Below are 26989 nucleotides of genomic sequence, written 5' to 3'. Positions count from 1 at the left end.
CAATTACCGATGACTTGCTGGGGATGATGCCCATCAGCCAACCAGCGATGCTGCGGTGAGCAAGGCTCAAGACAGGGACATGGGCCCGGGGGAGGGGGCGGGTAGAAAGTGTTGCGAAGCAAGATCTTAAAGCCACTTTGATTAAAGAACTGGGTTCTGAGCGGAGTTATTGCTCATCCAGCCACTCCCTCCAACGCTCTGTAATTGTAGGTGTGCAAGCGCCATCAGCGTGATGGACACGTAGCAGCTACGGAGCCCTCCAGCACTGCATCTCAGCAGCTTGCTGTGGAGCTGAGGCAGAGCAAAAATCAGCAGGGCGGTATTTCCTCTCCTGCCAAGGGTTTCCAGGGAGCTCACAGGACACAGGCAGCTTCTCGGATTCAGCAGGGAGCCGGGCCAACACCGGTGGAGGTGGGGGAAGGCACAGCCCTGCTCCTCCTTGGGTAGGCAAACAAGACGCTGGAGTAAAGAAAGGCACCAGTTCAATGCTTGGCTCCAGGCATGGTTCAAAGGGTATTTTTTAATTTTTTAATTTAATTTTAAAAAGTCTACAAACTGCCATAAAAATCAAACTGCAGCCAAAGCTGGAACTGCAGGGCCAAAGCCTCCCTGACTGTTTGTATTTCGCTAGCACTGTCCTCACAAATACTGGCTGAACATTTAATTCAGCCTCTTCCCCTCGCTCCCGCTGCCTCACATAGGAAGAGGAGAGTGGGCAGGTTGGAGACAATTCCAGGAACATGTTGTTCTCCCCTCCTCATCCTGCCAGCAGCCTCTCTGCGCTGGAAAAACCTCATGAAACACAAGAAGAGAGGAGAGGTTAGGTACAGGGCTTCTGAAACGCCCCCTTAGATGTACTCGGGAGTTATCTCAGTGCTAAATCACAGGATCATTTTTAAAAGCCTACAAAAGGCAGGGCTGAGATCCCTGGAAGTAGAAGCAATGCCACAGGAGAGGGCTTGGGGCAGGCTGAAGAGAAAGAGTGAACCGTTTCCCCCCTTCCACCAGCCCTGGCCCATTTCTCTTAAAACTCAAAGTAGGACGAGGAGAACCTTGAACCGTACAGAATAGGACGCTGCGTTTGGGGCTTTGCTTACAGGAGGCTGGAAGGCAGCCAGGTCAAAGCAGCAGATAGACAGGTGCTAAATGGGGTTTAGATGTCTTTGCAGTAGTCTCAGTCTCCTGGAGTCTCTTAGGATCACCTTAGCGCAGACAAAAGAACTCCTCTTCCCCAGTAGGGCCACAGAATACATCTTGCTGGGAGAAGTCTACAGAAATAGCTTCAGAGGGGTTTCAGTCCCACCTCAGGCCAATATTTTGGTACAACCCTGTTTTTTACCCACGAGAAGTCTCATGGGAATCTCTGTCCCGCCTATCTCAGAACTTCCTGCATCCACCTGAGAAGACCATCCTCCCAGTGGCTCCACATGCCCTCCCTAAGCCTCAGAAACAATTACATGAATGAGATATGAGGGATGAGGCAAAAAGAGTCAACAAGTGGAAACTTTTTATTTAAAGAACCCGATGGCCTAAAATAAAAGTTGGGGCAGCAGAAAGCGCTGAAGAATAAACATGGGCAAGAGGTTCAACATCCTTGTGAAGGTACCATTAAAGTGACGTGATGCAGGTTATGGCGAACGATGGAACTGAACAAGGGGGGAGCACTCCTGTACTTCCCATGGGACACCGTCTGCAGAAGTGGCCCACCCTCATTAAAGCACTTATTTTTCACAAGATGGCCTGGTCCTGGGCCCTGGGACCTGCAGGCAGGCACAAAGGTCTGCCTTGCGCCGACCTACCAGCCAGCACAATTAAAAGCTTGAAGCTAAACACGAAGGGGCAGCCCGCTCCTTGGAGCCGTTCCCAAAATAACCCCATAGGCATCAGAGACAAGAACTCTTAAAGCCTTGCCTGGACACGTGTCTATAAGTCTCCAAAAATAGCTCCTGCTTCCCCTTTGAAAAACGCTGCGGTTCCCAATTCCTCACAGGAACTCTGTTTCTGCTCAGAGAAGCCACAAAATAAGCGAGCGGCCCAGAATTGATCTATGAGCACATCTGGACTAGCCAAGGTCAGCCTTACGGAGAAGAAAAAAAAAATAAAGATTTTAAACAGTATGTGTCAAATCCAGGGACCTTTATTTCTCTGGAATGGAAAGAATTTGCCAGCCTGGACAAAAAATTGCAGGCGGCGATGTACATTCTTTCAAATAAAAAAAAAAGAACACACACACAAGAGTTTGGCTCCATAAATTTCTGTCATAAGAAACAACTTTGAATTGTACACCAAGCTTTTTACAAAGCATCAATGTTAAGATGGTTTACCGTGCTCTATCACATTCTCGGCCATTTATACAGAATACACCTTACCAAATGCTACATCAGCTTAAGACATTTTTAAAAATTAGTATTAAAAAGATACAAAGGCATGTTGGCTTTCATTTGGGTTTTTTATTAAGACATGGGAGTTTTCTTTGTTTGTTTTCCTAAGGAAGTCACTAAAAAAATATAATAACTTAATTTGTAAGGACAAGATTGGTTAAAAATCCAGCCTTGCTTGCTTGGCAGCCTTCTGCGCTCGTACCTCTGTTGCTTCCATTAGTCTCACAGCTCGGCCGGCCGCAGACGCGTCCTGCGGGGTCTCAGCCTGCACTCCAGATCTCTCCATGCTCACAGTTACCGTTTTTGTTCAGAGTTTTCACCGCGGCCAGGAAATATTCCCAGCCAAACGCTAAAAGCGATCTTCAGCCAAACAGGGGGTTTCAATCGGGGCCAATTTCACATGGGTTTAGCCCTTTGTCTTTTGCCTCTTTGTACATCCTTTGGAAGTCTTTAAAACGAGGGGCACAGCCTAACCTGGCCTCCCCAAAGTGCATGCGTCCCGTGAAAAGGAAGTCTCCATCTCCTGGTTTCACCCCGCACTCCAGCAGGGTCTTTATTTGTCCTCGCCAGTTCCCACTCTCCCCCGTCAGCTGAAAGACTTTGCTCTTCTGCCTGTACAGTTTGTTGACACCAACGTGAATTATGGATTCTTGCTCTTCTGCCTCGTTCGTTACATCTTGAATGGAGCCTCTGATCACTGGAAACGGAAAAAGGACGTAAAGAAACAGAAAAAAGACCCAAAACCCCTCTGGAAGAACCAGGTCCAAACTCGGCCCCACACCACCAGGCAGTTCAAGGGGAACTGATCTCACTACAGCAGCCCCAGTTTTGGTCCTTTCTTCTTTTTGGAGTTAAGTTTCTATCAGTAACCTCCAGCATATATTTGTATTTGTTACAGTTCATATTTGTAATCTGTCCAGCAAAGGGGACCCACATATTAATTTAAACACAAAAATAATTACATCAGAAAAATAGCATCAATCGTGATGAGTTCTAACAAGAAGATACATGCTTGATGCTCCCTGACAATGTACCTTCTGTTCTTCAGCCATTACAGGTACCAGCTAATATTAATTTCCCCTTGAAAAAGGGAAGCACTGAAAATTATTGAAACTTTTGGTCTTTTCTCAACAGTCCATTTTAGGGCAACAAGTAAAGGCCTCTCCTAGATGCAGCCAAGTCTTTGAACTTCTACTTCCATTGTGGTTGTCGGGTCATTCTCTGTCCACCCTGGGGAAGTGCCAGCTGGGCACATGGTTTGGAGGTCCTTCACACCACGTCCTCCTCCCTCTCCCACGCACACAGCCCCTTCAGACCGCCTTTACTGCTGGCGGAAGCTGCCAAGCGTAAGTAGGTGTCCATCAGCATTTATGGATGTCACATTCAAGTGAGCCACCCGGGGGAGAAGGGAGGGGGGAAGCAACAACTCACCAAAATCACTAGTGCAGACAGCCAAGAGGACTTCTGTGTCACTACATGGTCGGCAGGGAGCTGCGGGGAAAGGGTCAGAGTTAGCAAAGGACTAGACAATAGTAAATAAATACACCAGTGTTTAAATTAACCAAAAACAGGACACGGACACACACACACGACATGGGGACAAGTGGTCCAAAGACCTGTCAGGCATCAATAATGCTACAAGAAACAGAGGCTAACCCTAGCCCCCATGAGATTTTTGTACTTGAGTAGGAATATGGACCTTTTTAACGCTCCTGTTGGGATGTATTATCTAGCAAACACCCCACACGCTCGCCGCGCTTATGCAAAATACGTTTTGATACCGGGTGCCTTTGCAGCGTGCTCTGCTGTAAATTCAAAGCTCTCAGAAAGGCTTTGAAGATCATGTGCCTTTTAAACTCTGATGGCAAAGCTTCTTTCTTACAATTTCTATCAAGTGCTGTCGGGCTATTTCACAAGCCATTTAGTCTATCACCACATCAAAGATCCAGGAGGTTACAGAGTGGGGGAGGCAAAGAGGGGAAGAATAAAAAACCCCAGCGCATGTGTTTGAGGGCGTCGAGGCAAAGCGGAAACTCGAGCCGGTATCTGTTAGAGCTCAAGCAGCACAAAGACCATTTCCTGTACTGCTGGAAACATTTGGATATCAGCACTAATCTAATCAATGCAAGAATGCGGCTCCTCTTTGTACTCAGCCAGCTATTTCTGAGGAGAAGGTACTGTAGTTGCAGTACAGATGTTTCTATAATACCCTGTTGAGTTCAGGAATTTGCTTACTATCAGGGTCTGCCCTGCCCGGCGATGCTAATTAAGGCTGTCCACTGGTGGCCCAAGGATCAGAGCCCACGTCTTTCACTGGATGTCACCTCTTTCACTGGATGTCACCGTGAGGCGGCACTTGAACGTCAGTCAGAGAGATGCAAACCCATCAAGCGTGCTGCTCTGCCTGCATTACTACAGGCAAAGCCTACAGCAAAGCCGGGCTCGCGCGCCGGGGACCAGGCGAAGCGTTGGGAGCTACAGCTCATTTCATCAGGCAGCCCACCATCAAACCCCAAGCTGAAGCTCCCCCACTTCGCCCCACCCCAAAAAAAATTTAGGTTTTTGAACCTCAACATCTGAAAGCACGTAGTTACCAGATTCCCAAATAGTCACACCCTTCCTCTCACCCCTGCCTGCTTCCCGGAGAAGTTTATCCATTGCACTAAGAAGTAGATTTAAACTAGTCTAAACAACGCCTAGCTGGTGCCTACGACGCTCGGCTATTAGCCTTCCTCTGTTAGATGGCACAAGCCATTCTTTTACGTAAGACACGGCAAATCTCTTATTTTTTCCAAGGTCCCAGAAAGGCAGTGATCCAGAAAGAAGGATTATTGAACCAAATCCACCAGATTTGCTCCAGTCAGATGATTAATACACAGTGTAACACGCTGTTTAATAGGATTAAAGAGAATGTAAAATGCACATTTCTGGCCAGGGATATTTGAAGGAATAATTCAAGAAGGTTGAAAAGCTACAAGAGAAGAGACAAGGAATAGGGAAAATAGTTTTGTGAAAGCATCTGGATCAATGGGGCATTTCTGTTTAGTCGAGCCTGAATGCCTCCAGGACCTTCAGAAACAAGTCAGCCTTTACCACCCTTCTTTCCCCCACATTCCACTTCAGTTCTCATTTTTGGAAAAGTTTGGAAACTTTAATATCATGAGAAATACAGAGCCGGCCAAAGCCAGGACGTAATTGGAGTACTATAACAAAGTCAGTCTAAAGATACTTTAATTTTTAGACTCAAGAGATTTTGATTAATGGCTAGACCAAACATCCAAGTTTCATCTGACAGAGAAAATTGTGTTAGTCACATCACACCCTACTACGGAGTTGTTTCATTCAAGGCACCTACCAAATTCATCCAGGGCAAAAGCCCCTTTTCCGCAGCCTCCCCCTGCCCAAGCCAGGACCTGAGTGAGATCAACCAAATGGAGGGAACCTGCAAACCTGCGCGAATCCTACAGCATTTTCACACAGACAGAAACTCTACAACAAAGCACAGCTGATGGACATCCTCAAAATCCACAGCTGGATTTCAGACCCTGGATTTCAGATATTTTGTTCTGCAAAGATCTAATAATAAAAAGGCATCATGGCCTTTTTAAGTCTGAGTGAAAACAGTCTTGGTTTAGACCAGACATCTCTGTAGTTCGTCCAACCCCATCAGAAAACTGAAAAAACCCAAATGACTAAGCCATTTTTGTTCTCAAAAGGAGTGCAACACAAGCAACAGCATTAAAGATGAAAACCAAAATACTTTAAAAGTGGTTCCTTCCATTTACATAGACTGACACTGTAATAAATCAAATGAGCAAATCTCCACGTCTACACAGAACCAAATCATTTTAATTGTGGACTCTAGGCAAAATCCTGCATCCTTTTTAAATGCAAAAGGAAATTAAAAGAGCTCAGCATTGCTCACACTAGATCATTACTTAAAACCTACTTCAGATCCATGCTGACTCACAGCAGTTTGGTGGCATGCAGGCATATTTAACAGCCATTTACCACCACCCATCACTGCGATACCAGACATATGCAGAACAGAAATCCTCGTCTGTGGAACAGCTCCCACATCTGCATTCACAGGGTATCAAATATATCTTGCAAGTGGCAAAAACAAGGTATGCAAGCACAGATGGAAAGCGAGTCCTGAAGGATTACTGCCGAGGTAAATGGGCCATTAAAAAGCAAATAACATTCACTGGCTACCGCCAAAGCTTCGTTCCTATATAGTCTCACAAAAGAAACAAAATCCTTGGGAGGAGGCAATGCCTACACTTTCTTTTGAAGCACAGCCATTAAGGAATCTGTGTGTTTATGCCGCAAGTTAGTGATTTTAGCTGCAGTTCAGCACTCATTCACTCCGGAATTGGGCAGGGGTTTTCCTCCATCAGTAGGTCAAAATGACACACACACCTCAAGGTAAAATGGGAAGCATCCTTATAACTAAAAAAAGAAAACCAAAAAAAAAAAAGCACTTCACTTACGCACAGCAGGTGAAGATGTTCATTTTCTGAGGAAACGGGCCCGGTTACTAAACAAGACGGCTGTGTTTGCCGGATGCCCGACCCCCTGGGGATGTCTCGAGGGCTGCCCAGGTTCTCGGGTCCACCAGCAAGTCTATGAACTTGCAACCACAACAATATCAACGTCAGCTGCTCTAATTCCTTTAAACTCGATAAGCCAAAGAGCCTTAATTCATACAGCAGCAGGGGAAGGGTGAAAAAAAAAAGAAGAGAGAAAAGCAACGTTTTATTGAAGCCCTCTAAAGCCCAGATGCCTATAACTCAACTCCACCGCCGGTGGCATAAAGCCTGCATTGTGCACGTCGGCTGCCGACTCTCCTGGGAATGCCTTTGATGGATTTTGACAGTATCCTGACCTGAAGTAACCTGAGGCAGCCCTCTCCCTCCATCCCCCCAGTCCAGTGCCTCCAAAGGCCTCTCTATTCACCTCCCCGCAGAGGGAGATGTAATTACATCATTCCTCACAAGCCAGCAGTCATGTCCCAGCTGCTTTGAGCGATTTGCCCTCTGAACCTGATGTTACCGAGGAGGACGTGGCGATACTAACAATAGACTGCACTTGTTGGCCAACAGCTTTGTCAAACACGGCGCTGGTCCTCTCCGCGGGGAGGCAGAAACGCTCAGGAAGAGAGAGGGACGTGCCCTGAGGAGATGCCAGTAGTTCCAGAAGGTCCCCAGCTCAGCCAGCACCACGGAGTTGAGTTGTCTAGAAAGGGTCTCCTCCAATATTGGGGATGGATCTAAGTGCACCTTCAGTGCTGCAATTTAGCATGAGTCTCCTCTGCCTCGAGAGCTGTGGGTAGGTGTTGCCGTCCTCTCTCGGAACACACACACACACACACAACCCCAGTCCTTCCTCCTTTGGTTTGCGACATTTGCACGCAACCCCTCTCTCCTCCGAAAATAGGAGATGGGGGTTATTTGAAGGGCCATCGTCACGGTTTAGGATGACAGCTCCCTGCAGGACACATTTGAAGTGAGACGTACTGGCTCTGGCTGCAGGCGTCACAGAAACCACATGAATGGGCCTGATCTTCTTTTGAAACGTTTGTATTTCAACAGCCACCCATGGGTCTGACTGACCTTACCTTACCCCCAAACCAGCTTCCAAACCAGAAGTGAGAAGTCTCCTCTGTCTGTCTTGAGTTTTCTCAACACGCTCCACAACCTCAGAGCGATCAAGAACACTAGATGAACCAGGCTGCAGGTCTCTACACCCTGAACCAAAGCTCCACTTACTGAGCCCAAAAGACCTGCTCCATCCACCCTACGTCTCTGCTGAACATACACCAGCGCTCCGGCAGCACACACAGGAAGAGAGACACCCTTTAAGCAGAAGTGAAAATGTTTAACACAAAGTAATTGCAGAAAACCGCTTTACCGAGGAATACCCTTTGGTTTTATTAAGAAGCTCGCGTACACGTGCGGTGTGGGAGAGGTGTGGATGGTGCAGGAGGAAAGCATAGAGCCGGTTTATCTGTGCTTCAGTTTCCGTGGCATGCATCACCCCCACGTCAGTATTTCTGAATAATCCTTTGAAGAGCAATCAGACCTTTTAAGTATCAAAAGCTACTGAGGAGGCCCAGGCAAGGTTGGAGCATTATTTTCTGTTAGTTCTAGGCTTAAAACTTTTGATGAAAACAAGTAGTCTTTTCTCTTGCACGCTCAGTGGAAGACATTCAAAAATGGGTCTTTCTTGCAGACCAGGTGGATTTAAGCTCAGCCAGCCCATACTGCAGCACCTCAGGGGGTGCAGCGTGGGGCCGGAGCAGACCCCTCTCCCGGATGAAAGGTCTCAGCCTGACATCAGCGTTAGTTCATATGGAAAAAAACCAAACACACCACCCACACCCTTCAAATTCTTGCTGGCAGCTTTGCAATTGTAACCGTACTGGAAAGGGCATCATAGGATGAGTCTCCTTCCTGGAAACACGGAGTACAGACTTCCGAGAGCAGGTTATAAAAATAGAGATGTGGTTTCTCCAATGATGGTGCATTTCTCAGTCATTTTTCTGAGTCCTAAGCAGAAATGACTATGTCTCAACTGATTACTGGATCCGTGATTTAGCTGGGAGACAAAAGAGTTTAAGGGCAAACATCATACATGCAAGAAAAAACAAATAAATCTTGCCCTGATCCTGCTTTAACCAATTAAAAAGTAGAATAATCCTTGTAATTATTTCTTCCTAAGTTTGCCTACGCTTCCTCTCTGAAGAGGCAACACTTCTGCCAGGAAACAAACCTCCCACAGCCCGTATCCCAAACCAAAAGACCTGCTACTTTGCAGTGGAGGTGGACAAGAATTTGACAAGCACTATGGTCTACCAGGCTTGGACAAGTCATCTCCTCTCTAGATATACCTTCAACTTTCCTCACCCCCTCGGAAAGCTCTTCCTGAGCAAGCCAAAATAACATTCAACCTCAAAACGCTCACAACCCCCACACCGAAACGCCGTCTAAACGACATTAACGCGTCTGCACGCCAGTGCATCTCAAATTTAAAATGAAGAAGCTAGCTGGGAGCTCAGGCCAGCAGAGCCGCATCCAGCACACCTGCATTTAACGTAATACCTGCGGCCGGGCAGAGAGGGGAAAACGCGGCCAGAGGACACAGAGCATCTCCGCAGCTGGGCTGGAAGTTACTGACACCCAGTCACAACACACAGAGGAGCTCTCTCATCACTCCTTTGTTTTACAAGGTTTTCCTGTCTTTGGATGGGATAGGATTACAGGGCTTTCTGCAAGCGCTGCACTTTTTCCAGCACGTCAGGAGGAAAAAGCCAAGTCAGGGAGCAAACACCAGAGCTGGACTCGCGCTACTCCCAGCCCCTCGGCTCAATAAGCCTCGGACATGGGATCCAAAGGGATCGTGCTTCCTCGATGAATAGAAGGTGAATGCTACGAATAACATACTGAGAGAGTTTAGTGCTCTGCTGAAGGCGGAAGAATTCGGCCCCATATTTGCCAGTAAGTTAATCTGAGCCTGTGCTGAGCACAAAAGGCAGCTGCGAACAAGGATCACGAGCAAAGATACACAACTCAAAGACTCCCTCCTTCCACAGCCAAAACACAGCCAAGATTTGGTACAAGACAAGATGGTGATTCAGCAACTGGACCAAAATCGTGATGCTGCAATGGACGTTCTCCCCTGACTCCTTTACGTACTGCAGGGATATTGGTGATTCCATCTCTTCAGAAAAGAGAGCATCACCTCCAGTTCCTTGCCTTTGCTCGTTTCCAACATTCAATTTAGCTTGCGCATATGTACAAGTTTCCAGAAGTAGCCTGGAAAATATAGACACTGGCCAAGAACAATTTAAACCTGCAAATAAGTTTAATGAAATGCAGACTTTCATATGCTGTGGCATGGATTGTGCCAAGAGAATTGAGTTAATACCACTTCCTTCCTGCGAAGGAAGAATAAAAAAAGCATATTGTAAACCTCACCATTAGAGATGTGATGACCTTTATGTTCTGAGAAACGTTAAGACAAGAGACCATAAACCAGAAATTTATCTTTTCACAGAAATGTCTTCCAAGAGGGTATTAAAGTCCTTAAGTACCAAAGATGACTATTTATGTAAACAGTGTGAGGAAGAGATTTGGTACTAGGAAAGCTCCGTTTGCAACAGCTTTCAAAATGAAACTTGGCTCAGCAGCTCCAGAGCACGTAAGGGTCCTCCGGGATTGCAGAGTCAACGCCTTTTCGCTGTTCCAAGATGCAGCACCCATTCTAACAAATGAGCTGAAAGGTCAGCTAGAAACACAAACAGCCATTTGTTTTTTTTAAAAAAAAAAAATGGGGGGGTAGGGAGGGGAGAAAAAAACCCACAAAGCAGTTTTTATTCAAGCAGCATTAGACACTATTGAACTCTACCTCCAGGTCCATGCATGAGTTGCATCAACCCAGGAGAAATCATGAGAAGTGTCATATCTTTGAGACACTTCTTTCTGTCCCACCTCCCCTGGGCTGCCTATTGCTCCATCGGGGAGCAATAACGCCTGTCCCAAACACTGTCTCCCTCCCTTCCCCGCCTCCCCTCCTGCCGTACATGGCTCGGCCTCCATCACTACCCCGACCCTCTCCAGCCTCTCCATCCCAGCCCTGGGCTTTGGGCTCCCACGGGAAGCCCCGCTGCTGGGGTGGGCAGCGACGTAATGGCAACAGGGCCAGTGCCAACCCCCAGCCGAGCTCCTACACTTACCCATTGCATCACCAGCGCTGTAAAAATCCTGGGTTACAGTCAAGCCTGCAATGTGTCCTGTCCAAAAAGCCCTACTCAGCAGATGAGATTTTCAGTTAAATTCCTTCTGTCTGAATTGCAGTGGAAAAGAGAGAGCCCAGCAAGAAAGAAGTGTCTCCGCAACCGCACTAGCCCTCAATTCTGTGCAAGCAGCATTTGTAATCATCTGCCATTTCCTTGCGTCCTCTCTCCCCCTTCCTAACTGCAATTAAAGAGAAAAGCAGGCAGCAAAGTAGCCGCCGGGAATTTCTCCTGCCGTATGTGCACAAGACACCAACATAAAGCCATAAAAAATACATCTATTTGTTTATCTCACAGAAAATACCTCTCTCCTTCCTCAAACCTACCGCTGCTGCCCAAGCGGGATCAGGAATGGGAAGCGCTGGGCAGGCGCGAGGATGGACGAATTGCTGGAAGACAGAGGTGCCTCCAGAGGGTTGAGGGGCTCCTCTGGGCTCGCAGCTGGGGCAGGACCTCTCTCCCGGCTGCCCCACGAGAGCCCACCATGGTGTAGCATCGCACCTCCAGGCTGCCCATCTACCGCCCAGCAGCACAGGACCACAGCAAATATTTCTACTGACTCAAAACCCACAAAGATTCAGGGTTTGGCTCATGCCCTCTAAAATTCGCTCCGAAAACATTTCTTTTTTCTTCTAAAGAAAATGTCATTCCAAAGCCTTGTAAAATCATGCGCTGATCAGATCTAGGAAAACACAAAGAAAGTTTGATGTTTGTCTCTGATGGCGAACAAAGCACTTTGCTGAGACGTCACGCATGACACAAGGCAGAAAATGGAAAAGTAAGGTGTTTTTTACTCCCGTGCCCTGGGGAAGCTGTGCAGCCAGACGCGCGGCCCTGCTGCCGGAGCTTCCCTCTGCCCCGGCCAGGGCTATGGGAGAGGCTGGAGCCAGCACCCAGTGCCAGGCTGGATTCCTGCCAGGAACACAAAGCCTTCCCTCCCTCCCCACCACCCTCCTCTTCGGCCCGGTCCATTAATGCCTCCTATGGAGCAGGGGAATAGAATTAAGTAACAAGTGGCTGGTTAAAGTTAAACCCTGAGAGTGGAGTAATGACAGATCAAAGATTAAGTGAGTTAGAAAAAAAAGAATAACAATAATAAAAAAAAGTAGCATATGTGCGCTCACATCCACACAGGTCCTTCTCCTTCCCGTTTCTAAAAATCAAATTCTTTTTGGTATGTGGGAGTGCTCTGAAGGAACAAGGCCAGTTTTCATTTTAAAACCACGTTTATTTGATCAGCCTGTTCTTGAGGTGGCCTGTGGAAGGGCTACATCTCATGCCGTGAGATGTTCAGTGTTACGACATTGTTCAGTTAACCCCAAAAAAAGTTACTTAAGGTTTTCCATTTGTAACAGGTAAAGCTTTAAGATATATACAGCTTTTCTTCCTTAACAGCACACATTTCTTCGTCATATTAAGATCATTTGCTGGTTGTACATAAGCCTGGGCTTCTTCCTTTTTTTTTTTTGTGCCTTAAATTTCTCATATCCACTTATACATAGACAAAGTTGGTGTCAAGCTGCTAACAGTTCTGTTGGGGCAGAGGCGCGTCCTTTCCAAACAGGAACGATGCCGGGGAGTTCAGGCAATGGAGGGCCAGGCCAGGCTCCGTGCGCGTATCCCAGCACTACTGAGTTGGACACCGGGGTTTCCGCCTGTTGCGGGAGTCAATGCCCAAATCCCAAACAGGACTCAGAGCAGTGCAGAGAGATACCCGAGGGGGGACTCATACAACCCATACCAAAAAAATCCTTCCACAAATTTGAATCATCAGCCGAAGGTAATGCTGGATCAAAGCTGCGTGTCATACGGCAGCAGCTTTTTTGACCCAATATTAAACCTCCCAAGGGCAGATTCAGCACATCACAGCTTTGGGTCCAGGGTAGACTTCCAAGCACAGTGTATATTTTCTGCCTTCTACCACAGATTAAGGCGAAAGAGATTTTCCGTCCTGCAAATCAAGGCCTTAACACTGGAAAAATTTGGCCCGTGTTTCAGTGAGTTTCTTATTCCTCAGGGAAGGTGGGAGGCGGGCAGAGGAATGCGGTTCCCCCGCCCTCCCATCCCTTCTTTAACTACAGCCTCAGGAATTAGCAAACTAAACAGTTTTGCAGAGCAAGCACAGAGCATTATTAAAGACTGCCAAGCAACTCCGTTGGATTGCAAATCTGTTTGTGGGACCATCTTCCGCGGTACATAAAGGTCAGAGCAAAGCAGAGCCCCAGCTGCCCGGACAATACACCTGACTGCTTATTGGTTTTGACTGCCCACTGAGTTGAGAAATAAGCTAACGGCATTCGTGGCCAGTCTAGCAAAAATAAGCTATTTTCTTACCCCCTCTCCCCTGCAGCTGTGTATTTATCATTGCAGCTCCATTGTCACCTCCTCTGCCCGCTGCAAAACCAACCACTGTCCTGGCAACATCAAAGGGCAAGCAGGGCCAGAGGAGACTGCTGTCAAACTCGTTTTCTTGGGGGAAGGAGAGATTAAATTAGGGCATCCCTCCAATTTTGGGTTGGGTTGTTTTGGTTTTTTTTAGGTGAACACTTCTCAGTTCGAAATTTTTCACCTTATTGAGGCTCAGACCCCCAAAACGTCACCCTCGCTCAATTATAGAACACGGAAGAGCGTGTGCGTTCCCCCAGCATCAGAACTGCGCTTTGAAATCATTTCACACAGGAAGAAACCCAAAAACTTTGCTCTCAAACTCTTCCCCCTCGGTCAATCATTTGCTGCAAACCCCCCCACTTTAGGCACACGAATAACTGCAGCAGGTTTCTTGCTCCTCAAAATGAATCCCACTCCAGGCTCTGTTCTGCAGCGTCCGGCCATAATCAATTCAATGTTAATCCAGGACCCCCAGTTCAGTGATGTGCCCTCGAAAACTAGCTTAAAATGTGCTTTTTCAAATACATATTGGGTTAGACAATGCTGTTTACTCTTTTGTAAAAAGTCACTTTATATCTAGTTTTGTATCAGCGTTTACTCTGGGAAAAGACATGAAAGTTACTACGGAAAATCTTCCTGCAAGGAGGGTGAGCAGACAAAAAACTATTCAGAAAATAACATGCACTAAAGCGGGAGTGTCTGAATCGTCCCTTACAAGGCCAATAATTGAAGTATATTTTGAACTGCATGTAAGGCTGCTTTCTGGTGGTTTTCTCTTAAAACTTGCTATGGATGGACCTTTTAGAGAGAGAAAAAGCATATAAAGCGGCAGCAAACCTTCAGCTGCAGCACAGAGCCTCCCTGCTGCCACCCAGGCCCCGTCAACCCCGTCTGACAGAACAGACCCCTGGGCTTCGCTGCGCTGCTCGTTACGGATTTCACCCGTAAATCCTGCTGGGAGGGATCCTGTGGGATATCAACTCTGTTCTTCTGTGCAAACCAAACCGGACCACACTCAGATTTGCTTTCTTGCCCCCTAACACAGCTTAACCCAAGAAGCATGAGCTTATCCTGTGCAAAAAACTGGGGCCGGGGGGCGGTAGGGGGGGGAAGACCAAACAAGCCATTTTTCTCATCTCATGGGGGGTTTTGGAAGACAGACCCCTGCCACCCCTGCAGCACACAGCGGTGTTGCCACCCCTGCCACCAAGCGTGGTGCCAACACCTCGGACGGTCACAGTGACTCAAGCAGAACCTGCACTAAGCATAAAGGTTGTGGGGACTTTCAATTTAAGTGTTCCAAGCGCCTCTTTCCATCACCTCTTCTGCAAACGGCGGTGACGAGCACAGCGGGGCCCGAGCGCCATTTCCACACTGCGAGCACCTTGGCAGAGAGCGGGGACACCAGCCGCAGCCTCCTGCTCTGGGACGAAACCCAGGGATGTTTCCCCTCCGACAAGTGAAAAATACACCAGCGCATCTGCTGCTTCAGGCTACAAAGCTTAGCAGTGCATCCAGCCTCCAAGAAAGAAAAATAAAATGGGATATTTGGGAGCAGCCAGAGGAAAGCATGAGATCAGGAGCCCACGAGCTGCGATGGCAGCAGCGCTCTGGGAGAATGCCTGCAGAGATACGGCAGACTGGTGCCCCACCTCTGCCAAACCCAAACTGCATTAGAGATCTAAAGTTAAGAGGGGTGCTTCAAAAAGCCATTTGTTAGTAGAAACACTGGCATAGCCCAAATTCTTATGAGCTTTCTTTATTTCCAATCTGTTTTCTCAGGCTAGTGAATTAACAGCATACAGGAAATAGCTGAATACTGTTCCTAATTAGTTAACTGGATTTATCCAGTTTTGCCTTGTTTTTCAGACACCCACTTGAGCACCGTACCTCCTATCTGTTAACATTCTCAGCCAGGTACCCAGCATTAATAAAGAAAATGTATAAAACAGTTACTAGAACCTGCAGTAAGTGGGTAGATGCCATCAAGATAAAGGGACATTTTTGTTAAAGTTTGACTTCTTTGCTACACAAAAGCGGGTGGGTAATGAAAGGGCTTTCAATTTACCTCCTGAGCTCGAACAACCACATTACAGACATCCCCATGAGTGTGCAATGGGAAAAGCAAACTACACACCTTACATAAAGCTGTATCCAGAGCTTGGATACGACGCTCTTGAAATAGACTTTAGGTGACAAAATAAAGGTCTTTTGGTGGGAGGGGGGAAGAAGATTGATTTTCCTCTCCAAAACGTTTGGTCAAACCTACAGATTCTTGTTTCAGACTAGCTGAGCAGAAGCTGAAGAACTTAAAAAGCCAATGGCTCTCAAGGGACCTTCACGCTTTTCATAGGAATTGAATCCAAGCCGGTTGCTGCAGTGCAAGGCAGACCTAGACCAGGCACACACTCCACTACAGCTGAGAAGCTCATGTGGGTCATCACCTTCAGAAAACTTCTAGGAACTATATGGCCAAACAACACTTTTGCCAAAACCTCCATCTGCTTGCCAGTCTAGGCAGCAGAGCAGAGACCCAGAGCATTATCTTCCAGCACAAGCAGAACAGATTAGAATCAACAGAATTCAACAACTTAAACAAGTTCTGCTGCTTCTCAAATGGCCTTGGGCCAAAATGTCACCGTGCCACAGTTCTTCAGTTGGGCAAACACCAAGGCTTCAGAGCCTTACTGCAAGCGCCGAGCTGAAGTTAATGGACCATCAGTGTGGATGGGAATTATATAGGGCTGCAATCCAAAACCTCATCTGAAATCAAAAGCTCTTTCAGTCGCCTATCACTTTGGGTATCAAGAGGAGAACGCAGCCATCGAGATGTCTGAATTGTCAAGGTGACCCTTCTTAGGGACTACTCACAGGAAGCGGTGACAAGTGCCGTAGCACATGCTTGCCTTCCCTCCTCTTCCCAGCTTAAGAAACTACAAACCCCCAGAAACGTGCTTTTTTGCTGGTGACTATCACAGTAAAAACCATCCCACACCAAATTTCAGCCATTTGAATTAAAACCCATCAGTATACTACACATACTTCCCACAGTTAGGGAAGCTGTAAGAGAATGTAATACGGCAGACTCAGAGCCAAGAAAAGGGTTAAACCCCCAAAATCTGGAAAATTTTAAGGCTGCACTTGTCTCATTCAACCTCCCCGAGAAAAGGGAAAGGCCAATTCAGAACCTGTGTATGTTTTCTACCGAATTATTTGCTAGACTCTGATTAAGTGGGAAAGAATGACTGTAAACTAATAAAACTTGAGGTTTTCTAATTAAACCACAGGCACCCTGCCAAGCATTGCTGATTTGTTGGTGCACCCTGCAATGTCAGGACTCTGAGGACACAACAGGTCATTAAAGTATTAAACAGATGACTTACACTCTTTAATCAGAGCTGGGATGCCAGGTTAGGAAGAGAGAGTAAACTCGAGGGCAGAGTACAATAATTATCACCAGGAAACAAACACACCGTTTAGCAAAGTGGAGAGAAGTTGTTAGCGAGTAGTTATTGCACAAGGAAAGGGCTAGAGTCCTGAGCCCCACACCTGGGTCTTTTATGATTGTCATCTCCTCTACCCCGCAGTCGTAAGAAAATAATGCAGTATTTGTGATTTTTCGGTCCTTCGCCCTCAGACGAAGCGCTGCAGCGTGAAGCAAGGCCAGGAAATGCGCAAGCCTCCCCTGCCCGGCTCTGCCAGCACACCTCAGCCCCATCTGCAGCAGCATCTCGCCGCTCCGTCACCTCTTCACACCTACTGCCAGCTCTGCCCAACTGCGTCAAACTGCAACGCAGAGATGAGCAGGCTCGGGTTTTTTCCAGTGTGCGACAGCCAAAAAACACACAAACGTAAGCCGTGTTTGTGACCAAGGGACAGAAGCACGCTCGGAGGGAAACGCAGAGCCTTAAATCCAGTTTTCAGCTCCTTTAAGGTCAGCACTTGCCGCTGGCTTGAGCCTCCTTCCGATGAAGAAGCCACCGGTGGTTTCAGGGAATTGATTGCAAACCTCCCCTCCAAACGAACAGCTCAGTAAAGCCCATTTCTTTGGAGGTTTCACAGAAAAACTAGAAGCAGCTCCAGAAGAAAGGAGGTCCACGAACTGCAAAGAGCCCCAAATATATTGCTCTATAGAAGCCTCACAAGGCAGCTATTTGGCAGTTTCCCCAGACATATAGATATTTATAGGAGAATAAAAGTGCTCATCTGACTGAGTAGTGGAAAGAGTCATGTATGGCATTTTCATCGTGTTTTCACCCCCCGCCGCACCCTCCCCAGAGTCTGGGGATCCAAAAAAAGGCAAGAGAAATAATTTAAAATACAATAGAGATCCCTAGTTTGCCCGGAAGGCTCCGCTGATGAACTATTAAAAAGCTTCTTCTGTCCAAACAAGACACTTGGAGCGTGAAGCAGATAGCCTACCACATTGTTTTACAGGACAGCACTGAAATTCAACCAGTGTCTGTTACAGCTGAGAATACAGCAGGCGCAGAAAAAGTGATTTAATATGCCTATCAAAGAGGAAGGCTGTAATTGGATTCAGTCCTCAGTTTGACTTCTGAAAGTCTCTGAAGAAAACCCCCATCAGCTTTAAAAATCTCCGAGATTTTATGTGGAATGAAGAGCACTTCGTTCTAAAAACACAGCAGTTTGTGATGTTAAGGATGCCAGCAGCGAGTCCTCTTGATTTTAGCAAAGCTCGGCAAAAACCGTGTCTATGTGCAAACTAAAACCAGCAGTGATGAGCAGTATTTCTCACATCTTATTTTACCTACATGCAAAAGCAATTTCAACTTATTTTTGGAAAAAAAAAAAAAAAGTATAGGACTTTTCTTGGTAAGTTTAAGCGACTTCTCGCTAGCCTGCCTGTGTCTCCATCCTCAGAGCCCGTCAAAGAAAGAAGCACTGAATCTGGGAACATTCTCCAAATAACTGATTAAACAATGTATTTAATGTCTTCTGCGATGGAATTTTACTACATAGCTAACATTCAGCACAGCATACTCATCTCTGCAGAAATGATCTTACTGGGAAAACAGCTCTGCGGCAGATGCCCCACTTCATCTGCAGCCCTTGTACAACGCAGAAGCAGAGGAGCCTGCTTAAAATGCAGAACCCTCGATATTAAGCTGCAAGTTGCACACACGGCAAGAGTAAAGCAGGCAACTTCAATATCTGGATATTTGTGTTTATAGTTTTTTGTGTTTTAATGGCAAACACGCCATCTATCAGTTATTGGGGTTACTGCATTAGCCCCCAGCCAGCTACCTTCGCGCTGAGCTCAGACCTGTTCATCTCAGCCCAGCTAAGATCTGTACAAAACAAAAACGCCACAGCTGAATTGGCGTGCCAACATCGGAACGCTAGCAGGGAGGCGAGTAGGCGCGGACAGACAAACCTATGAATCCAGAGCCCTGTTGTGGGAGGGAGCCACGGGCGGAGAGAGGAGAGGACTCAACTTCTGCAGCCGCTTATCCCGAAGTGACGGGACGAGGGATGCAGTGCCTGGAAGATCCAGCTGCAGTTTAATTAGCCACACCACCGCTTATCAAGTAGCATCCCAGGCAAAGCATATGGCATCACTACCGCAGAATCTAGACAGCCCACGTACGGCATCTTAGGCTTACTTTACATGGGGTTTTACTCAAATCGCCTCAAGAGTGCTGGGAGGACTCTTCTCCCCCGCTGCGGGGCTGCCTTCACTCCCTACCATTTCAAAAGAGCTACCATGGCCCCTCCACTTAAAATACCTAAACCTTGCAACCTCCCTAGTCATTTGGGACAAACTACCCGAGATCTGCTGTTCCGCAGGCTATTCTGGAACGCTCCCCTCCCTGGTTTTGGGGATAAAAGCTAGAGGCAATCCTGAATGGAGGAGATGCATGAACCAGATACTGCCTATCTAAAGCGAACTTCCCCTTCTCCCGTCATCCTCCACAAATGCTGGTTTTTCTTCTTCTCGAACTATCTAATTGATTAGCATAATTAGGTTACACCTAGAGCTATTGTTCCCAAATGGTATTTAGCTTGGTATTTAGTATCAGACTTTGCAGGCTTGTGAGCTCTTTCAGAAAGTTTGTCCACTCCCCCTTCCTAAAGCTCTTCCTCGGCGTAAAATTCCTCCCTGCAAAACTTGCTTTTCATAATGGTTGGGAGAGAAGACAACACTGGCACTGTAAAAGCATTGTCATGGTGTTGAAGAGCGCTGGCATGGCACAGTAATGCTCAAGACAGTGTAGTAGACAGAGCGGAAGAAGGAACACACCATTTTCCTTGTTTTTTTTTTAAAAAAAAAGCAATAATTAGGTCAGCAAGTAGCAGTAGGTTCAGAGAGAGAGGAAAAAAAAAAGGAAAAGGAGTTCCTCCTTGTTTAAATGTTTATTATTCAAAACATGCAGCGGGGTCTTAAAAACTGAGTTAAAAAGTATTTAGAAAACTGTTACAGCAAGGTTTGGAAGCCCAGCTCACGCTGGAGTTCACTGGCGGGTAAAGCCAGCTCCTGTGACTCACCCCGCGCCTGCAAGGGGAGAATCGTTTACAGCGTAGCCTTTAACAAATCATTTGGAATTCAGCTTATGCTACCAGCTTCCAAAAAACAAAAACAACAACAATTTTTTAAAAAAAATCAATTCTTCCGCAATAGCCTGTTTATAAAACATGTCCTTAAAAGCACATGAAATTCAGACCCAATCACTTTCCCACTCACTCACGCTGCCATCTGTTATGCATCCAATACAGTACGTGAAAATATGACCAATATCCCAGAACTCACCAGAAACTGTGTGCAAATCAGCTGCCATCCCCTTGTTCATCAGTTCGTACTGGAAGCCCGTAATCTTCCTGCTAATGTCCTGCTGAGGGGTGGCCTCAATAAACAGCCCCCCCTGATCATAGCCAAAGCAATAGACTTTACTGGGGCTGCGATCTCCATCTCGGACCAAGAGTTTCAGTTCTCCAGTTTTTTCCAAATAAATATTTGCTCCTGCAGAGTCCTTGAAGGGCTTTATGCAAACAGTCAAATGTTTGTAAGAGGCAGGTGAAGTATTGGGTCGCAGGTTGACTATGAGTGCTCCCGTGGGATACATCCACTCTATTGACCCTTCAGAACAGCGGAGGTAGACCTGTTCAACATCCTTCTTGTGAGACTCGTGAGTTAAGCCACTGAGGGAAGAAAGAAAGAGAAAGTTAGAGAAATGACAGAGCTAGCAATGTGACTGTCATAACCTCAAACCTTCAAAGACCCACATCAACAAACGCAGGAAATCTATGAGTGTCGAGTATTGGCCCATCCAGCTCAGCAGCAGTCTGAAATGCTTGTCTCTTGCAAGACTGCAACCTTAATATTACAGGACAGTTTTAAATCATTTCCCAAAAGAAGAAGTCAAACCACTAGTAATTGACTTCAAAATTAAATAGGATATAAGCACATGATCAAAAGCAATTAAATTACTACAGCCTCAGTTACTGCCCATCAGCTGAGCTGTGGCAAATGACTTGGCGCATACTAAGTAGAACACGTACGCTTGGACTCCCTTCCTGGTGGCTTAAACCAGCACGTTCTCCAGCCTCGCGGATCGGACTCCACCTTTTGCCAAGCACTTTGTTCCCCTTCCAAGTCTATATTCCCAATGGATCTGAAACTGGGAGGGTTGCCAAGCTCACCCTGTGAACTGGAGCAAAGGGATGCTCTGTGGGTGCTACTGATACCCTCTACCCCAGCTGGGCAGCCCATATCTCCAAACTGGGAGGTAGGGAGAGGAGAGAAGACACTACACTCCCCACTCATAGCTGGGGAGGCATTGATCTACCCTGCTTCCTTCGGTACGTGTACCATGTTCCCCCACTTCCCCCCAATATGAGGTTTAAGCTTAGCTTAGCCCAGCTCCGATGGGCTACAAGTAGACACACAGCAGCGGCTGTTCAGCAAAAAGGAGAACGCGTGGCCAGCCACTATTGCTAGGGCACAGGGCCACCGTCAGTCCTGTGTCCTCACCCAGCACCGTGGCAAAAAATTAACATCCCAACAGCCATTTTGAGGGTTCAGAGAGATGGGACAGGAGAGCAACATGGGGATCCCAGGGCCAACTGCCAGGGAGAGGAGAGCAAACCACCGTGCTTAAGCAGGATGACTAGTAAATCCTCGTGACTGGCTTGCCCACGGCCTAAACTGAGGACAGCTCTAAACAACCCTCGCTGCCTGTCACTGATGGACCAACTGGACCAACACCACAGGTTCTTGACTCAAAGCACTGATATGATACCGCATGCTGTAGGCACTCCAGATAAAGGAAAAAGTTGTGGGAAGCCTGGTTTATTGGTTACAGTATTGGGGCCATTAGGCAAAAATCCTTTGGTCCCAGTCCCTGTCCGGTCACAAACCTATTATGCGAGTATGAGCAAATCACTTCACCACCAAGCTTGTTTCTCCTCCTACGCTGCTTTGCGTACCTAGTTCCCAAACATAAGCATCTTTTATTCTGCGCCTGTAGAGCACCACCCAAAACGAGACCCTTCGACGCAGCTCACGGCTCCGCTTCGCAGCACTTTAGGGAAGCTTTACAACATTCCCGTTTGCAGGCAGATGAACCAAGACAGGGAAAAAAAATTTAAAAAGGATTAAGTGACTCGTCTAAGGTTACACAGGAAATCTGTGGTAAAGAACATATTTTAGTACAGTGCAAGTAATGACATCAAGGCTCTGGTTTCTCAACAGAAACCTCCAAATACACAGTTCCCCACCCCAAAGATATATTCAGGTGCTGAACAGGGTTTAAATTCGAGTCAGCATTTAGAAAGTAACAACAAGCCATGTGTAAAAGAAGGGAAAAAAACCACCCATATGGTTTGCATTTACTGTTGATGTGACTCATTATTGTGAGTGTCAGTGTGACCCATTTGATAGAGGTTACACGAGGAAGCTCAGAAAAAAAAAGTCATATTTAATAACAATAGTGCCTGCAAACATGTGCTTTTGAATAATCTTGAAAGCCACATCAAGAACACAGATGAGGAGAAAAGAGGGACAAGTTTTTGACCTTTAGTCTCTTGCCCTCAAATTCGGTAGTACTTAACACATGCAGGAAACTTAACTTTCAATGGGATATTTCAAGTTGACTGTAAATCCACATCTGGTCCACAAAATCACTTTTCACCACAGCATGCGCATGATGCCACTCAACAGAAAACACAGAAGTCTGTTTATGTGCAAGCAGCGAATAAGTAAAATTAAAGAGTGTAAAGCTTACCCCTCAGCAAAGGGGCAAAAAAACTACCCTCACTCGTCCCTTGTTCCTACTCAAGACATCAAAACAAGCTGCAAAGGTTTTGTAGGACTTAAATACTGGCAAATTCCACCCTGAAGCCTGAGTACTTAAACAGAAGGAAGATACCAGGGGCAAAACTCTGAACTCATGCAGTGAAACTGCTGTTGCAAGTGATCCCAGGAACACCGAGGCAGTGAATTTCTGCCAGAGAAAAAAAGCCTTAGCATTCATTTTGTTCAAACGTTCATGGTGTTCAAACAAAAAACAGGGTGGATTCTGAAATTATCTTCTGAAAGCCAATTATATCCCACAGGCAAGAGTGATGCCATTAGACAGATACATCAAGCACAAGTACCTGTATGCATTAAGTCTTATAATAAAGGATGACTCAAAAGTTAAGCAGATTTCAAAATACACGCTCACATTACTTAACAGCAACCACCATCATCCAGTAAAACCTGTCGCTTTGCTTTCTGTCAAAATGACATGTCACCACATTGAGAGATTGTTTAATGTCGCGTTTAGTTCTCACTAGCCAGTCATCAGACACACCACATCCACAAAATAATGGAGGTCCGGGAGCCCTTTTTTTTTTTTTTCCCCAAGCTCATTTGAGTTTTGTTTTTTTAAGTATATGGCAAGGAGATAGGGCAGTTGTTTCATGGTTACAGTGATGGATGAGCCATCCATCCTCCCTTTCAGATGTGTGCTGTTTATTGGGGCTTACTTCTACTGCAAGTACTTCCTCATACCGATCCATGAGGACACCCTGAATCACTGCATTTGTCTCCTCGCTCTTCTCCCTTTCTGTTTGCAGCCACCCCCTCTGTCTGCCCCAGAAGATCAGTTACGGTGTCGGTGCAGTAAGCTGTGATGCTGCAACATGCAACAGGTGTTATGGAAAGAAAAGGGGAGCAGGAGGAATATTCACACTATCTACTCTAGCTGTTTACTTTATTTATCCTGCTACAGAGCCTCTGAAGAGCCCTAGAAGTACCTATGTCCTCCCAGCAGCCCTCAGCGAACCCAGGGAACTGTCGCTCCTAACTTGGCTGTCTAATTAAGGGTGACAAGCTAGAGAGCACTGAGACTTCCCCAGAGCATCCGCCAGTGCGGAGGGGAAGACCAAAGGACATTAAGCGGCCACATCAGAGCTGAATTCTTGCTTCTACAGTCAAAACCACCAGACTCGCATATTCCCAGCATGTCACTGTAGCACTTTTGCCCAAAGCATCAAGAGGTCATTGCAGCAGAAAAACCTGAAGTTACAGCAAGAGTAACTGCCAGACACAGACCATAGTGAAGTTTCTGCTTTCTTCTGGACAAAACTTTCCTGGAAGCTCTCTGCCAAGCTATTTATTAAGATGCTGCTATGGCTTAAATTGCAGGTGTCAAGCTGTGCATTGCATCAGATTTCTCTAGAAGCATGAGGGGGGAATTCCTACAGGAATCCTAGTGAAGCTCTTCATACTACTCAGGGAAATAAGCTGGGCACCTCTTCACAAGCTAATGGGGAAAAAAAAAATCATATTCAGAATATTCTACTTCTAAGATCATTGCTTTTAATATTAGCATGTACAAAAAGGTGAGAAAACACCTTCGGTTTTACTGTAGGACATCACTAGCCTCTCAAATCTGCCTAAACAACCTAGAACTTCTCCATGGGAAGAAAGATTACAGTTTGGCATCCAAGTTCACAGATTTTTCAAAGTTAAGATAAAAAACATTACATGCCTTCAAAATGTTATATTCCACAGAAAAAGTCCTTTCTGACCCATATAGCTATTAGTATCCACACTGAAATATTTAATTAGATGGTATTTACTGGTACATCAAATTACCTTTCTTCTTAACTGCTAGTCTTTTAGGACAAAGCAGATGATATTTAACAGCCTTAGGACCGCCAGCATTTCTGACAGCCCCTGTTTGCTACCAGTAAGGCCAAAGCCATCCTGGTTTATTTATCCCCTCCCAAGACTCCTGTCCACCCGGACCCCAGGACTCTCTCACACAAGTGAAACCACCCAGACCGAACTGTGCGTGCAAGAAGGCAGCTCTTCCTTCCCTGGGCCTCCAACGGCATCATCACAAAGCTGTCACCACTTTGGCTCACCAGAGCAACAACAGGCAAGTGAGTCCAAGCTTGCATCACCAGTTCACCCCAAACTCAGTTACAGGAAATGATATTTCACTTCCCCCCACCCCCAAAGCATCACCCCCTTAGTTGATGCTCAAGGCATTGCTTATTGCACCCCTGCTCAGGAGACACGGGTGGTCACTGCTTGCTCTAAGAAAACAGCACAAAAATAGGAACCAAGCAGAACAAGATTACAAAGTCATCGGTCTTTTAAAAAACATGCTGTGGCACCATGTGGTAAAGTCCAGTTACGTACATGCAGCTAGGATGCTTAGGGATGAAAGCAGGTACAGCTTTGGGGGCGAGGTTGGTAAAACAAAATGATACAATTAGGAGTTTGCCACAGAACTAATAGGTTTGGTCCCCATCAAACAGAATCACCTTCAAGTGTATGCACTGGGATTAACTGCACATCAACTGTCAAGAGTCAAAAAAGTTCAAAAAAAAAAAACCAAAACAAGCATCTGCATGTTTCAAACAGTAATAGATAAGAAATTATTAAGTTGAAAGCCAATCTATCTGTTCCCGGTCTGAATTCTCCCTCCTCCAAAATACCCTACTGACACAAGCTGGCCAAACTTTTATTTTAAAGAAAGTCAGATCTGAGCAGAATATTAGAGTCAAAGCATTTTACTCTCCAAGTACAGAAAGCCTGACGCAGCAACACTTGCTTGGTAGCAGAGTCGCTTTTTTAAAACTAGGAACGGCGGAGGAGGTCACAGACCCAACCACACACGTTAAGCTTATTACAAGCAATTAAAGGAAAGATAATTTGGGAGATAAACACTTGAGAACTGGAGAGCGTTCACAACCAGCGCAATTAGCATAGATGAGGAGGGAGGCCGCTGCGCCAGCCCCAGCTCCCGGGGCTCATCCCCGCCACCAGCTCCGCGGGACGAGGTGCGGAAAACTTCCCGGGAGCGACGGCGGGGGCTGCGGCGCGGCCGAGCGCGGAGGGACGGACCGGGCACGGCGAGGCAGAGCCGGGCGGGCTGCCCAGCCCCAGCCCTGGGCAGGGCCGCCCCGGCTCTCCGCAGGTGCACCGCATCCCGGGGCCGGTCCCCGCCGGGGCGGAGAGAGACGGAGCTCGTTCCGCGGGCGCGGCCGCCTCCGCGGAGAAGATGGTCGCGGGGAGAAACTTCTCCGCTGCGGACATGGCACCGCCCTCCTCCTCCTCCCCAGCCCCCCGAGCCGGGCAGAGGGGAGCCCAGCCCGCCCCGGCCCCTCCATCCCTCCCCCGCTCCGGGGGCCGCTGCCCCGCGCCTCTCCGCGGCGAGCCCGCCGAGAGGGGCCGGCCCCCGCGGGGGGATGGAGGCAGAGCCCCGGCTCCCCGCCTTGGGCCGCCCCCCCTTCCCCGAGCCCCGTCCGGGCATCGCAGCGGGAGAGCTCTCCCTTTTGTTTTCGGCACCAACTTCTTCCCCCGACGGGGCGGGGATGGACGTGGCGGGGATGGACGTGGCAGCTCCCGCTTCCCCCCCATCTCCCTTCCCCCGGAGCCCGGCGGGGTCTCGCCTCACCTCCCCTTCCAGTTGCACAGGTCGCTGGAGTACTGAGCCGCGGCTCCGCCGCTCAGCAGCAGCCGCAGCCCCAGGAGCAGTGGCAGGAGCCCGGCGGCCGGGGGGCTCCGCATGGTCCTCCCCCCCGCGGTGCGGTGCGGTGCGGTGCAGGCGGCGCGGAGCGATGGGCGCAGCGCCCGGGAGCTCGCCTACATGGTGGGGGAGCGGAGCGACTACCCCATGCCCGGCTCCGCGCCGCTCCGGCTCTGCCTCTGAAGTTTGCACCAGCTCGCTGCGGGCTCCCAGCTGAGGGGCGGGGAGCGGCCCTGCCTCCCCGGGCCGCCCGCCGAGAGCCGGCTCCTCCTTCCCCCCTTCCCTCCCTCCTTCCCTCCTCCGGCGGGGCCGGCACTTGCTGCGCCAGCAAAACGCGGCGCCGGACCGGGGACCGCCGCCGGCCCGGCCCCGCGGGCGGCCACCGCTGCGTCCCCGGACCCCCGCAGGTGTCCCGGCCTGCGGCGGTGCCCTCC

At 47.7% G+C, this 26989-nt stretch overlaps 1 protein-coding gene across 1 annotated transcript; it reads right to left on the bottom strand.

Moving 5' to 3' along the window:
• Positions 1-2121: 2121 nt before the first annotated feature.
• On the bottom strand, positions 2122-26792 carry METRNL (meteorin like, glial cell differentiation regulator). The gene is made up of 4 exons (XM_063352390.1): positions 26484-26792; positions 20339-20727; positions 3813-3872; positions 2122-3078 (listed from the first exon to the last, which is right to left on the bottom strand). The coding sequence occupies exons 1-4, from the start codon at positions 26594-26596 to the stop codon at positions 2762-2764; spliced, it is 879 nt and encodes a 292-aa protein (XP_063208460.1). The 5' UTR covers positions 26597-26792; the 3' UTR covers positions 2122-2761.
• Positions 26793-26989: the final 197 nt, after the last annotated feature.

This window comes from Chroicocephalus ridibundus, chromosome 14 (assembly GCF_963924245.1).
Source record: "Chroicocephalus ridibundus chromosome 14, bChrRid1.1, whole genome shotgun sequence".
Taxonomy (NCBI): Eukaryota; Metazoa; Chordata; class Aves; order Charadriiformes; family Laridae; genus Chroicocephalus; species Chroicocephalus ridibundus.
Note: the sequence above shows the minus strand (reverse complement) of the source record. Positions and strands in the feature narration are given on the sequence as shown.

What these genes read in the sequence shown, in the direction of transcription:
- METRNL (XM_063352390.1), bottom strand. Translation starts at nt 26,596, where the DNA reads ATGCGGAGCCCCCCGGCCGCCGGGCTCCTGCCACTGCTCCTGGGGCTG. An exon ending in TGATTTGCACACAGTTTCTG is followed by an intron (nt 3,873 to 20,338) that starts GTGAGTTCTGGG and finishes CTTTCCCCGCAG; the next exon opens with CTCCCTGCCGACCATGTAGT. An exon ending in TGTCTGCACTAGTGATTTTG is followed by an intron (nt 3,079 to 3,812) that starts GTGAGTTGTTGC and finishes TTCCGTTTCCAG; the next exon opens with TGATCAGAGGCTCCATTCAA.